We start from the raw sequence: 15,226 nt of genomic DNA on the forward strand, positions 1-15,226 counted from the left end.
GAACTGCTGTGGAAACTCCCTCCAGTTAGAGCTTGGTGGAGGACCTGCTCTTCTTTAATGGCTGCTGCTGCCGGTTGATTGGCAGGATACTTCAGGGCTCCTTATTGCTTGGGAGAAGACACCTACTTCCCTTCATTTTCCAGCGTGGTGATAGCTTTTCATCACTGTCTGTGGGGAAAGATGCCGTTACCTTTTGGGCTCAAATTGAAACGAACTCGACGTTACACAGTGTCCAGCAAGAGCTGCTTGGTGGCCCGCATCCAGCTGCTCAACAATGAATTTGTGGAGTTCACTCTTTCTGTGGAGAGCACCGGCCAGGAAAGTCTGGAGGCTGTGGCTCAGAGACTCGAACTGCGGGAGGTAAGAAAATTGGCAACTTCTCTAGCCATCCCTTTAAAGGAGTTACCCACTACAATGATTCCCTACCATTTTAGACCAGTGGTTTTTAACCTCTTTTCATTTGTGGGCCCCTAAAAAATTTTGAATGGTGGCGTGGACTCCTTTGGAATCTTAGACATAGTCTGTGGACTCCTGGTTGAGAACCACTGTTCTGTGATAATGACAACCTTTTATGGACCCCTTAGACATAGTCCATTGATCCCAGGTTGGAACCACTGTTTTAGACAACTATGCTACTCTACCAAATTCTCTCCTGTACCAGCCACCCCAGCATGTTCCTTCAATTGTGAATGCTCTGATCCACAGTGCAACTTGGATGGCTTCAAAATCCAGTCTCACAATTTATGTTGTAGGGTTAGACTAGAGAATGGGATGTGGACAGCAGCAATGAACCATGATTCAGCCCACAAGCCTGAAGTGCTGGCCAAAAGGACAGTAGTTGTCACTTCTTGTACGGTGCTGAGAATATTGTCAGAGTTCAAGACAAGTAATGACCATTCCTGCCTGAATAGATCATAACAGAGGGATACAGGAAGTAGTGGGCGATTTGGAGGCAGGTGTTAATTTAGAATCTCATTTTTTTCCTTTTAATCAGTTTATAGAGCTTACATGAAAGAAGTGTCTCTTTAAGAAAGAGGTATTTGAATGAGTGGGGTCTCAGGGCACTGGTGCTGTGCAAAAAAGCACCAGTGCTCATGGGCGGGCACGTGAACTGCCGGCTCGGGGAGGTTAGCCCCCATCCCTGCCTGTTCTGTCCGAAGCGCCTCCTTTTTCATCCCATCCCCCACCAGAGCTGCCGCCGCGGCCTCCCCCCAACACTACCGCGGCCACCGGCCCAGTCCCATGGCTTGTCCCCCAGCCTCAAAGGAATGCCAGGAGGGCAGGAGCGTGCTGCTCCAGCCCGGAGGGTGGGGGTGGGCAGCCGCTGGCTGCAGCCTCAGCTCCGGAGTGCAGGAAGGCAGGTGGAGCGGAGCACTGGGGGGTTGGAGCTGGAGGCCTGGAACCGCACGCAGGGAGTGTCACGGCAGGGGATGGGGTCACGCCTGGGTGTTTGGGGAAGCAAAGACTCCCCCAGCCTATGCGACCCACCGCTCATGCCAGCACTAATACATGTACTGTGGACTGGGTATGTGCAAATATATATACCATGAGTGTAAGCTAGACCAGGGGTTCTCAAATTTCATTGTCTTGCAGCCCCCTTCTGACAACAAAAATTACTACATTACCCCAGGAGGAGGGACCGAGACATGAGCCTGATGTCCCCTAGGCGAGGGACCCAAAGCCCCGCTGCCCCAAGTGGGGGGCCGAAGCCCAAGGCCTTCAGCCCCAGGCAGGGGGCCTGTCATCTGATCCCTGCCACCTAGGGCTGAAGCCCTCTGGCTTTGACCCCAGCCCTAGACAGTGGGGCTCGGGCTTTGGCCACAGGCCCCAGCAAGTCTAATGTCAGCCTTGGCGACCCCATTAAAATGGGGTCGTGATCCACAGTTTGAGAACTGCTGAGCTAGATAGTTGAGCTAACAGATGGCCCATTAAATGCATAGTTGGCCAGGTGCAAATGCTTGACTTCATCTAAAAGTCAGAGTATTTGCATACACAAATTAGTTTTGAAAAGAAGGTTAAACATTATGGAGAACTCTCTAGTAACTCAGATTTACCTCTGTCCCACACCAATCTGATGATGATCCCTCTTTGGTATTTTGATTTATTTACATCTGAAGTCCTGAATTGTGAAACTGGGCTTACAGAATCCTTACCTACGTAGAACCTTTGTTCACACAGATCTCTTTTTAAAGGGAGACATTTATTGTTGTAACTCCATTAGCTTCAGTCTGGTGGTATGAGAGATGAATTTGACCCCAAGGGCTGGATGCTGTTGACACAATTTGGAAATTGGCACATATCCCAGTCCAACTCCTTGCTACATCCATGTATTGTGTATTTTGTACTGCACTCATCTGACTTTTTGTTTGGAGGGGAAAAATATAAACTAGAAAATGTATAAGACAGAAATGGGCATATGTTGCACTGTAGTACTAGAAAAGAGATGCCTCTGAATACTGCTTTGTATAAGAGACAAACAGTGACAAAACCCCAGATTGCAGTACACAACAAAAATAGAAGAGCAAGCTGGAAAGGCTATAGGATTACTCTGTTTAGTTAATTAATAACTTGTTGATTTTTCCAAAATATTGAATTTCCAATTTCAAGCAGCTTCAATAACTATTGAGCAAACAAATTTAGGGCTCAGTCCTGCAAACAGTTACTGTTGTGCACAGCATTAATTACTTTAGAACTGCTCATGGTATTAAGCATTATACAACAGCAAATGTTTGCAGAAATGGCCTCGTATTCTGTATTAAAAATGTTTTGATAAACATAAGAAAAGTCAATGGATTTGTTCTGGGGTTATGAGCACTTGCTTACTGTGGGATCCATTAACTTCCATCTGCCTTCTTGTCATTTGCCATCAGTTGTCTTTTTAAACTTTATTCTTCAAAATTTAATATTCCACATACTTTTCTGCAGCAGTTACTAATTCATTGTCTTGTGTTCTCACCATGCTATATTGTGCCGGGGGTGGGGCGGGGGGGGGGGGGAATACTACAAAAGTAGTTATATTGAGATAGTGCCAGTCCATACTGTAGCAGGCTGTGTATCTGTTCTTTTATGCTGATGGTCGTGTGTGTGTGTGTGTTAGTGGAGTTTGGTGACATCTGAAAATAGACTAAATTGACAATCGGAGCCAATTTACAGTAGCAGGTGGAGATCTTATTATATCTGGTTTGCAAAAGAATAGTGTCATGAGCTTGATCTCCCACAGCAACCTTTTGGGATGGGGCAGAGCCCTGTGCTTCAGTCCTCAGTACCTAAGCAGTCATCAGCACAAGTCTAGATGTGGAAACCTCTGACTGAGTCCCAGGGGAGTCTACTCCATTGTGGGGCTCTCGGAGGTACCCAAAATGACAAAGGAAAGCAAACAAACTACTGGAAGCTGACAGCAGGCCATCTTCCTGCAAGGGGCTTCCAGCAGTCTGTAACACAGTTCAGCACCCTCAGGCAAGTCACTGACAGTTCTAAACCAGCCATTCAGGATCTGGCCCACCTTCTGTTCAGGAGGCTCAGACTGACAACCATGGCCATGCAAGCAGGCTTTGTCCTTAGCTGCTACCCTCGCCAAAAGCTGAAGATAGGAGGTCTGTTCTCCTCGCAGCACTGCACCCAACTGAGCTGGGCTTCCCACCCTCTGTTTTGTTTTGTTAAGGCCCTTCCTCTAGACCTGAGGTGCCTTGCACATACAATGGGGAAGGGCTGCTTAAGTTCATAAATGCTCTTTAACATCTTCTGGTCCGGTGCAGGATTTGTGTACTCCATCACAAGCAGGCACTGTCTACCCTGCCTGACCTAGTCACACTTATCAAACCATTTACCTGGTGTTGGAGTGTCAGGGCAGGGGGGTTTTGTGTACAAGGCTGGCAGTTCCGCCTAGTGGCTATACTCTGTTACCCAATGGCGCGAGTCTGGTTGCTTTGCACAGCGTCTAGAGTCAGTGGCTGGGGTTAGGGGAACCCAGACCCACTCTGCAAGATGCCACTGATAATTTATTCATGTATGAAGGACCCTCAAGTCCATCAACATTGATGGGAATTGAAGGTGTTCAGTACCTTGTAAGATCATGCCTGTTGAATGGGGTGTTAATTACTACCATGAAAAGTAGCAACATCAGAAAGTGGTTCAGATATTGTATAAGGGATATACATATATGATGCCTGAATTATGCATACAACCTTAACAAAGAGCCTTTTGCAACAAGATTTAAAAAAAAATAGTATGATTTCTGAATTTTTCATTCACTTCCTGTTAACTCCATTGCATTATTTACTTACTATCTACAGGATTCTGAGAAACAGCTTAAGGGTTTTGCGTTAATACTGTATTTTTTAACAGTAATGGAGGTAATGTATTGGAGGTAAGAGTATCAGTGTTTAAATCATACTGTGTATCACTAGACACTGGCTTTTACCAATTCCAGCCTCTATATTAGCAAGGTAGTATGGTATACTGGTTAGAGCACAGAATTAGGAATCGGGAGACTTGAGTCTGTTGTTGACTTCATCTTTTGACCTGTTATAAACTTAAAAAAAAAAAGAAAATTTACTGAGGAGAATATCTTGTGGTATTCCCAGAATGTGAATCAGAGGCAACATAAATATAATCCCGCTCTCTTAATCACAGACCCTGGGCAAGAAGCCAAGTCAAAAACATGCCTTCATTAAATTCACCCTTAATCGTGCTTCAGTGAGACTATCCTGATGCTGCTAAAAGAGGGGATATAATGAAAACCTAGGACCTCTGTTTATCACAAGACACAGTCCCAGCCTTGCAGATGTGAAAAAGGATCAAGTGCTGTGGTTGTGAAGCTGTTGACTGCAAACAGGATGAAAGTTGTGTGTGCGTGCACACTTGCATGCACATTTGCACATGGCATGCATCTGTGGCATGAATGTGAGCAAAAGACATTTTAAACCAGAAACATCTTGTAAATATTAATGCTATTAGCCATCTTCAAAGAAGTGGAGTGAATTTTTAAGAATAAACTCTGATTTTTTTTTCCTTTATTTCTGTTATGATTATGAAATTTCTCTTTCAAAATGAAAAATGAAGGGGCTAATCCGGCTGGTCTTGCACAAGTGGAGTTGGTTGTCACTGGAGTTGTGTGTGTGAGTGAGGTGAATATTTGGCCCCACGTTCTGAAAAGACTGACAAGGGAGTCTGTCAAAAGCTGTTGAGAAATTCCTGGAGAGGGTTGGAAGGTGGCACATGCCTTTATTTATTCATGTATTTATCTTGGGTCTGGACAGGGTTGCCAACTTTCTAATCGTACAAAACCGAACACCCTAGCCCCACCCCTTCCCTGAGGCCCTGCTCCCCACTCGTTACATTCCCCCTCCCTTGGTGGTTCGCGCTCCCCCACTCTCACTCACTTTCACTGGGCTGGGGCAGGGAGTTGGGGTGTGGGAGGGGGTGAGGGCTCTGGAGTGGGGCTGGGGATGAAGGGTGCAGGAGGGGGCTCCAGGCTAGGAGGTGAGGCCGAGGGATTCGGAGTGCGGGGGCGGGGGGGGGCTGTGGGTTGAGGCGGGGGTTGGGGTTCAGAAGGGGGTACAGGCTCTGGGCTGAGGGTGCGGACTCTGGGGTGGGGAGGTTGATGAGGGGTTCAGCATGTGAGAGGGGGCTCGGAGCTGGGGGTGCGGGCTCTGGGGTGGGCTCAGGGATGAGGAGTTTGGGGTGCAGGAGGGGGCTCCAGGTTTGGGGGGAGCTCAGGGCTGGGAAAGGAGGTTGGGGCTTGCGGTTGGGGCATGGGCTTACCTCAGTCAGTGGTGCATCGGGGCTAAGGCAAACTCCCTGCCTGTCCTGGCACCGCACTGCACCTCAGAAGCGACCGGCAGGTCCGGCCTCTTGGTGGGGGCCAGGAGGCTCCGTGCGCTGCTCTTGCCACAGGCACCACTCTCGCAGCTCCTATTGGCCGCGGTTCATGGCCAGTGGGAGTGCGGAGCCAGTGCTCAGGGTGGGGATGGCACGTGCTGGCTGCTCCCGGGGTGCAGAGTGGTACCAGAACAGATAGGGACTAGGTTGCCTTAGCCCTGCAGCACCGCTGACCAGACTTTTAACGGCCTGGTCAGTAGTGCTGACTGGAACTTCCAGGGTCCCTCTTCGACCGGGCATTCCGGTCGAAAACTGGACATCTGGCAACCCTAGGTCTGGAGGGAGAAAGGAAGGATCAGGACTCTGTAGAAGTCAGTGAGGCAGAATTCATAGACTTGAATTGTGCACAGTAAAATTTTGTTGCCCGATGTCTACAACATGTCTGATCCTCCTCAGAGAAAATACATTTGAAAATATTTGATTTTCAGTGTAATGTTTTAAAAATGTTCATTTTTCAGATAAATACCCCGCTAAAGGCTGTTTTAGTCTGTTACACAAACACTATCTCAATGTTGTTGTTACTGACCTACAAATTAAAAACACTCCTAAGAAATGATATCAGAAACCACAGTGACTGATAGATTGAGCCTTCTGGCAACGCCATGAATGAGGTTTGACTAACACAATCATGCCCGAGCCCACCAGAAAGGGATAAGCATGATGAAACTTTGAACATGAGTAGTACTGAGTGGTGGACTGGGATGGATGGACAAGTGTTAGGGCTCAGTCCTGCATTCTGCATGGCTGGAAGACAATATTACTTACTTCTACTGATTGTTAACCTTTGATCTTTGAACTAATAAGGAGTATGCATAACATACAGGATCTTAATTGTCTGTTTCCCTTTTTAAACCAAGAAGAAATCAGTGTTTCTTTTACTAAAACCTGTCAGGAACATAGCAAATTTGATCCTATCCAAAAGTATATTCATTTGACATGACTCAACACCAGGGAGCTCTGGAGTTGTTACTATCTGCTATCACCCAGGATGAATTTGGGGGCAGAGCAAGCTATGGCAAGGCCAATAGATCAGCAGTTCTCCTACATGCAGGAGTTTGAGGGAATGGGAGGTTTTCTCTAGTGACTATCTAAAATAACTGTTTAGTAGGTGCAGAATTTGTCCTCGTGTTCTCATTTACTAAGCACAAAATAGATAAGGTTTTTCTTTCAAAAACTGATTGATAGGCAGGGAGTCTTAACCATGAATTCCTTAGCTTTTTTCCAGGTTAAGTCAGAACCTGAAAATAACACGTAGTTCTCTTTTTCAGAATCTATGTATTGTAATATAATTTTATAGTAACTTATACTACAATATGTTGCATCAGCTGCATTCCTCTATATAATGGATGACTGCAGAACAGGATTTGCTGTTCTTTTGAAGCACAATAGTTTATTTATATGAGCTGAGGTATGTTGAATATTTTTGCTTTTCTATATGGTGAAGAAATGCCAGAAATTAAAAACCTGATGAATAGCTATTTGTGATGCTTTTGAGGATGAATGTGTTGCACAGAATTGACGACAGAAAGTGAGATGAGTCCTCCCACTTTGAACAGAGAGAGAAAGTGACCTGAAATAAATATTAAAAAGAGCTACAATTTTTAGCCATCTTGACAGTGCCAATGTTAAATAATAATAATGGACAGTAATGGGGAGGGCTTGATCTTCAAGACACATTTTTCAGGAAAATGTCATTCTGCCCATCTTGATTTCCCCCCCCCTGCATATCTCTAACACATATCTCCAAATTGCAAAACTGTAAAGATCCCCTGATTGCAGCTCCTAATATATCTTGGTCAGACTATAAAATTAGTCTGGTGTGTTCTCATTTATTTATAGTATCTTTGAGGCAGGCACCTTCTAGTTAATGTAATTTTGCACTTGTTTTAGCCACCTAGAGAATAACATTCTCCTTTTCTGTTCCAATCCATTTATAAGGCCTTAGTTACTGAGTGCTCCTTTTTCTAGCTTTCATCATGAGAACTCTTAATATCATATTTGATCACTTTGTATGTCACAAAATATACAGTAGGTTGTTGAAGTTGCTTATGCAATAACTAATTAGTCACCACGATCAAATCTCAGAAGAACATGTGACAGTCTGTAGCCCAAGCTATGTGACTTCTGACAGATGGGAATTTATAATGTTATTAGTATGTTTGTAGCAGCATAACACCTTGTACCTATTAAAGAAACCTTCAGAGGCAATAGCAGAACGGATTGAAAAGTCCTGAGAAACAAAGCTTCTTTTGACACTTGCCTTTAGATTCTCTTGAGATGTAAAATCAAATCCAGAGATCATGGCAAGATGTAATCCTGGGGTCACAGCAAGAGTTGCAGAGTTCATGTGAGGGAAGCTTACATTTCCACTTACTGACACATTATCTTTAAGTTCCTCTTCAGACAGCACAAACGCAGACTAGAAGTGACCTCAAGATATTGTACTAAAATGTATTCTCCCACACAATAAAGATAAATAACCTCCATAAAGCAGCTTTCATCTTGAAGGATTCCACAATGCTTTACAAATTTAAGCTGATATATAAACGCAGCCTAATTCACCCCTGGTATGACTCCATTGCAGTCAATGGAATTAAATTAGGGATGAGTTTGGCCCACTATGTGTAAGGATTTCTTCACCAACCACTTAATTGAAAGGCAGCAGCTGATTAACAGCAACAATACACAGCAGTTTAGGACAGAAGGGGAAGAGTATGGTTTCCAGTTGACGCTATAGGGGGAACTGAGGTAGGCAGAATGAAATGACCAGAATTGGAATTTGGCTAGAGCACTAAGACTCAAGCTCAGTTTTTCCTGTGGTTTCTTAAGAGACCATCAAGTGAGTGAGACCTCGGGTTTATATTTCATGTACAAGGAACAACCTCCAACAAGACCTTGCCTTTTAGCACCATTAATTTTCTACTGACAGAGAAGGTACAGTAGAACACGACCTACTATATCATCAGAACAGTGTATCTTCCTCTGTCCCCCATGCAAATACTGACCAAACCAGGCTGCTTAGCTTGTGAAGTCCGATTGCCTCAAAGCAAGGTGGCATGCATGTAGGCGATAGAGGCAGCCTTTTTCCGCCTAAAATTTTGGTTTCCATATTAGTATTCACCTCTAGACCTATTTTTTATTAGTTCCTTTTATTTTACTGTGCATTTTTTTCAGTGGTTCCACAATTATATAAGAGCCCAGCTATTTTTCTATAATGCAGAAAGTAATTAGCTGGAAAGTAATTAAGTAGAAATTCTACAGTTTTTTTTTTTTTTTTTATCTAGGTTTGATTTTCTGTCCCGGAGATAAATGACGAATAAGCTGCTATAATAAACAAACTTCACTACAATGTTAATCTCAGAAGCTTAACATATTTTAAGAATTATGTCATGTCACTTTTTTTAGGATTGTGTAATGTCTTGTGCTACTATTAACAGACTTTTAGCAATGAGTAAAAAATGATTCTATTTTAATCAGCACTAGTATTCCAGAGCGCATCAGCTCTGCTGAGAATTCATAGGGCCAAATGCTACCCTTGAAGCCAAAAGAAGGCTTGCATGTGAATCAGAAGACAGGATTTGGCACATAATGTTTTATTTGCCGTTAATCTGTTTATTCTGGGCATTCAAGTGTAAACATTTTTTTTTTGAGGGGGAGAAGGTTATTTAAATGCACACAATTACACTCAATAATATTTGGGTGGACGCATTTCCTTATTTGTGGTCATAACTTCGATCTATTTTTATGCAACAACATAAGTGGCCTGCTTTTTAAAGAAACTGAGTGGAAACTTCAGGCAGTCAGCACCTCTGAAAAACGAAGATACTTATTCAATATAGATTTAGAGTCTGACAGGTTTGAAATTTTTGGCATATTTAGCCCAAATCTCAAGCCCCCCTCATCCCCCTTTAAATTACAATCTATTTTCTTTTTCATGGCTTAGATTAAGTCTACAGATCAGATCAAACCAAGTGAAATGGTTTTCTGGGCATTGTCACATATATATCCATTGGGTCAATTTTCATAAATGTTCATATGATTCGGGGAGATAGGGACACAGACAGACACACACATTTTGACAGTAGGCTGCATTGGTTCAGTAGTGGTGACCAAAATACTGTTAGGTTTCAGTGTCCAGCTTTAAACATTGCACTGATCCTAAAGATTAGTGGTAGCCCCTGGCTGTTACTATAATTGCTAGGCCAGCTAAATGCATTAGTACTTGGGCAGATGGATTGGACCAATAGTAAGAATAGGTTTACATACACAAGCTTTTCACAGCAGCAGGTGCAATCTGGCAGCTCTTGGCCTATACTTCAACTTTAATTGAGGCATGAGTCTACATTATTGTAGTTGTATTCCTGTAGTTCACCTACCTTACCTTGTTTTAATGTAATTTTACATAAAAGGATGTTAAGTAGCAAATTCTAACAGTCAGAAGTTAGGAAATGCCATAATTAGGGTTGCCCATGTACAGGGCCGGCTCTAGACCCCAGCACGCCAAGCGCGCGCTTGGGGCGGCATGCCGGCGGGAGGGCGGCAGGTGGCTCCGGTCGTCCGCGGCTCCGGTAGACCGCTCTGCTCCCGCGGCTCGGATGGAGCATCCGCAGGCACGTCTGCGGAAGGTCCACCCGAGCCGCGGGACCAGCGGACCCTCCGCAGGCACGTCTACAGGAGGTTCATTGGAGCCGCGGGACCGGGCAACCGCCAGAGCGCCCCCCGCGGCCCTGCTTAGGGTGGCGCAATTGCTAGAGCCACCCCTGCCCATGTAACTTTAATTCAGCTCCATGAGTGTGCACATTATAGTATATAGTCAGTGAGCTTGTCTATACAGACAAACCATGGCAAGTTGGGCTGTGGCTCTGCCCCACACTAGCTTGCAGCACACTGCCTGTCTTTATGTACCTTGCTAATGCAAGTCTCAGTCAAAGCCTATGCGCATCTGCAGGCTACACACGGACATTTAGTCCACTCTAGGCTAGTGCAGGGCACTTTCACATCCCCACTTGCTACGGTCTAGCTGTTTGTATAGAAAAGCCCTTTTAATTACATGATCATCTACACTTTTTTTCATAGGATCCATGCCTCATTCCATGCCCAGTGGACATTGATGGGGTCATTCAATGGGTAGCTGTTCAATACTTTTTTATCCTCTTCATTCAGTGGGTGGCTTTGTCCCTGTGTGGTGGTTATTGCACACCATCCAAACACTGCACTGAACCCAAAATTATCATCTTCCAGAGTTTTTCTAGGGTGCTTTCATCCTAGTACCTTAGGTCCAGACCCACAAAGGTACTAAGGCATTATGAGCCTCACAGCCCCTTAGATACCTAGAAAATCACAGAATATCAATGCAATCTGCAAAGCCTGAATTAGGCACCTAGGCGCCTGGTACAATGAATGGGGAGAGAGAGGCATCTCGTACGGCAATCCACAAAGCCAACATACTACGCAGGGAGCCGACTAAGCTAGCCAATGGGAGATGCTGACTGCAGGGGTGTGTGCAAACCGCAATCCTGTCACAGAGATGGCTGCAGTGTGGCATCTATCTCTGCTAGCGATCCAAGAACCAGAGAAGATAGGCATTCTTAAATTGCATGGGGGGCCAGGAACAAACCATTTAGGGGAGGAGGACTTTCTTGATAAGCTTTAGCCTAGTCAGTCGATAGTGTACTCACCCACCCACCCAAGATGTGGGAGATCCTGGATTCAAGTCCCCTCCTCCTCCTGCGGGGGAGAAGGGATTTGAACAGGGATCCGCCACTTCTCAGGTGGTTCTCAACCAGGGGTACGTGTATCCCTGGGATTACTAAAAGGTCTTCCACGGGGTACATCAGCTCATCTAGATATTTGCCTAGTTTTACAATAGGCTACATAAAAGCACTAACAAAGTTAATGCAAACTAAAATTTCATAGACAATGACTTGTTTATATTGCTCTGTATACTATACACTGAAATGTAAGTACAATATTTATATTCCAGTTGATTTATTTTATAATTATATGGTAAAAATGAGAAAGTAAGCAATTTTTCAGTAATAGTGTGCTGTGACACGTTTGTATTTTTGTAAGTCTTTAAGTGAGGTGAAACTTGGGGGTACACAAGAATTCAGACTCTTGAAAGGGGTTGAGAAAGGTTGAGAGCCACTGCCCTATCTATCAGGCTATAGTTATTTAACTCTTCACTTCCCAATTAATATTTAGTTATTCAGTTAGTTAACTAACAACTTCAATAGAAGAGACTGAGGAAGACCCATAGAAGAGTATCCTAAAGTCCAGTGGCTAGAGCAATCGCCTGAGAGGTAACAGATCCCTGTTCAAATCACTTCTCTCCCTCAAGAAAAGTGGGGCTTGACTGGGGGTTTCCTACATCCTGGGTGAGTCCCCCATCCATTAGCACAACCACAAAAGGCACATGTCTGACACCAAGTCAACACCCTGGACAAATTTCACGCCCCTGCTCCAAAGCATGGAGGTTCTAAAGCTTCCCAGTGAAACAGTTTTACACATTCTTTGAATGTGGAAAAACATGTTTTTTCCTGCTCTCATTCTCAGAAATGGCTGACCCTTTTAGTATAGGGAAGATGGGGGCGGGAATAACTTGAGGCAGACTCTTGGCATAGGATGTTTCAGCCCTGGCAGTTAACATTGCAAAGTTATAAGGAACTGGAAACGTGGTCTTTTTTTAAAGAAAAGTGTTAGGCAGTCTATAGGTGTTTCTACCTGCACCATCTATAACAGTGCATGTGTATAAACCACTTGGGGAAATTCCTTACTGCCACTGATACCAATGCACAACATTGATGCTTTATATTAATCACTATTATAATAAGAATACTGATGGTTTGTCTGATTTTTAGATTGACATTTTATACCCATGTCCGTGCTCATTGAGGACCCAATTCTGAAATTGTTACTCACAGGAATAAAGACTGCCAAATCAGACATTATTGATCCCTTCTTGTATGATGTGAAATTTAGATTTGAATGAGTCTGATTCTGCATCATGAAGTTAATGCTGCATCATGAAATGTAAACTTTCACTACCAAGAATATTACTTACTTATGTGAATAGTCTTATCCAAGTCAATGAGAATGCTCACAATAATAAAAGCTGGTGGTGTTTTGGGAATAGGCCTGGTTAATTTATATATTAGGCAACCAAAAGTGTTGTCTTCAACTACCTGGGTTTGTTTTGGTATTACATATTATGAAATATGGCATGCTAATACTGTTAAAATATTTCAGTGCTCCTGGCAGTTTTGAATCCTAAGACTATAGGTTTATAAAGCCTTCCTGTGTTAAACTGTTTTTAATCCTGTATCTCTAGCCTTTTGTGAAGATGGAGACAGTGCCAGGTTCATGCTATATGCACTTTATCTGGTATCGCAATATTGACATAATTTGATCATTGAATTGCTTCCTTCTTTTTCAGATTACTTATTTCAGTCTGTGGTATTACAATAAGCAGAACCAGCGCCGGTGGGTGGATTTGGACAAGCCTCTGAAAAAGCAACTGGACAAATATGCTTTGGAGCCGACGGTATATTTTGGAGTGGTGTTTTATGTGCCTACTGTTTCTCAGCTTCAGCAGGAGATTACCAGGTAAACTGCACATGTTTTTAAATTCAGCTTTTTACATTCTAACATATGAATCATCTTAAAATAGACATAATTGCCTGATTTCCAACCTTTTTAAAAATGGAAATGCAGACTTAAGGCAGAAACTGTGCCCAAACTGTGGCATTTATTATCCTTTCAGTGTATTTAGACTATATAACTGGGATCGGCAACCTTTGGCATGCAGCCTGGGACGGTTTGTTTACCTGCAGCATCCACAGGTTTGGCCGATCGCAGCTCCTACTGGCCACTGTTTGCCGTTCCAGGCCAATGGGGGCTGTGGGACGCGGCATGGGCCCAGGGATGTGCTGGCCACCGCTTCCTGCAGCCCCCATTGGCCTGGAATGGCAAACCGTGGCCAGTGGGAGCTGCGATCCGCTGAACCTGCGGACACTGCAGGTAAACAAACCATCCCGGCCCACCAGCGGATTTCCCTGATGGGCCGTGTGCCAAAGATTGCCGATCCCTGCTATATAATAATGGAGTTGCTCTTGGGATGAATTTTCCCAATGACCTTATTGGAGCTTAGTAAAGTTATTCACGGACATGCTTGCACGATCAGCCTTTCAATTATTATAGGCTTTTCTTTCAGAGCAATACTTTGCTTCAGGAAACCAATCCAACACTTACTACCTGAAGAGCTGATAGAGGCAAGTTGTCCTGTTCTCAGCACAGTCTGGTATTCATAAACCATATTTGCAAAGTCCCATCTAAGGCTGAGCGTGATTATAGACAAAGATGGATATCAGATAGGAAATTGTGCATCCATTTCCACTGTTGCTTTGTGAATTCATTGATCATAGGCACAAGTGCCAGGAAGTGCTGTTAATTGTAAAGGAGAATCCAGTTCAGCATGTTCACTGATCAGCTCTTCAAATGGTGACTATCAGTCTGGGTTCCTAATGAACCTTCACTTTTTAAATAATTGTATTGATTTTTGTAGACAAAAGAAATACAAACATGTAAATGAATTGGGATAGGCTCTGTACAAATAGAAATGGAAAAAAACCCGGAATCTTTCCTTAAAGCCAAATTCTAACATCTAAACCAATGGGCCATGTCTACATAGCCTCAATAGGGAGGTAAGGATAGACAGATTTGATTCACCTTGTCCCAGCTGCTGTTCCACTTCTTTATTTTAATGTGCATGGTGTTTACACCAGTGTGATTTATTTTTTTCACTTTCACTGAGTTACTTCTCATTTACACCAGTTTGGTTGAGACCACATTCAGACCCTATATTTCTGCCTTACCCGTGGATGTTAGGAATTCCCTTTTGCTAGAGAGTTAAATAGGAAACTATTGTAGCAGGCTGTATTGCAGGTACTATCTGTGGTAAAATTCTTTTCTCACAGAAGTGGAAAATACTTATTTTAATGTGAACTGCTGTAGTTCAGGAGTTTACTTTTAACTACTAGAAGACCAAAAATTATTTTGCTGCTGCATAGACCCTTCATATTTGTGACATATTGGTACCCAGAAAATGTGTATGTATACTGTCCTGTTGGGGACAGTAGCCCTGGTATTTTGATGAATGTTCAGTGGATAAGGGGTGAACACGATAGGGACAATACTTCAAAGTTACTTGGGGACTGGGGTGCATGTACTGTTAACCTGCAAGGCAAAGTAAGGGCTGGCATAGCCCAGATGAGAGTGCTTGGGTGGCTAATAGGCTTGTGTTTTCAGGGAGCTGACAACCAGTTAAGCACAAGCAGACTCCCTCACT

The 15,226-nt window shown here is 43.7% G+C and overlaps 1 protein-coding gene across 2 annotated transcripts in view; it reads left to right on the forward strand.

The window, feature by feature from the left end:
- Nucleotides 1–15,226, forward strand: part of PTPN21 (protein tyrosine phosphatase non-receptor type 21) — a 59,969-nt gene that overhangs the window by 5,561 nt on the left and 39,182 nt on the right. For both annotated transcript variants that reach the window (XM_045015093.1, XM_045015092.1), the window contains exons 2-3: nt 2–360; nt 13,316–13,485. In XM_045015093.1, coding sequence (XP_044871028.1) covers nt 181–360; nt 13,316–13,485 — 350 coding nt within the window. In that variant the 5' untranslated portion in view covers nt 2–180. The remainder of the gene's footprint in view (nt 1; nt 361–13,315; nt 13,486–15,226) is intronic.

The sequence above is a fragment of the Mauremys mutica genome, chromosome 4, assembly GCF_020497125.1.
Source record: "Mauremys mutica isolate MM-2020 ecotype Southern chromosome 4, ASM2049712v1, whole genome shotgun sequence".
Classification (NCBI taxonomy): Eukaryota; Metazoa; Chordata; order Testudines; family Geoemydidae; genus Mauremys; species Mauremys mutica.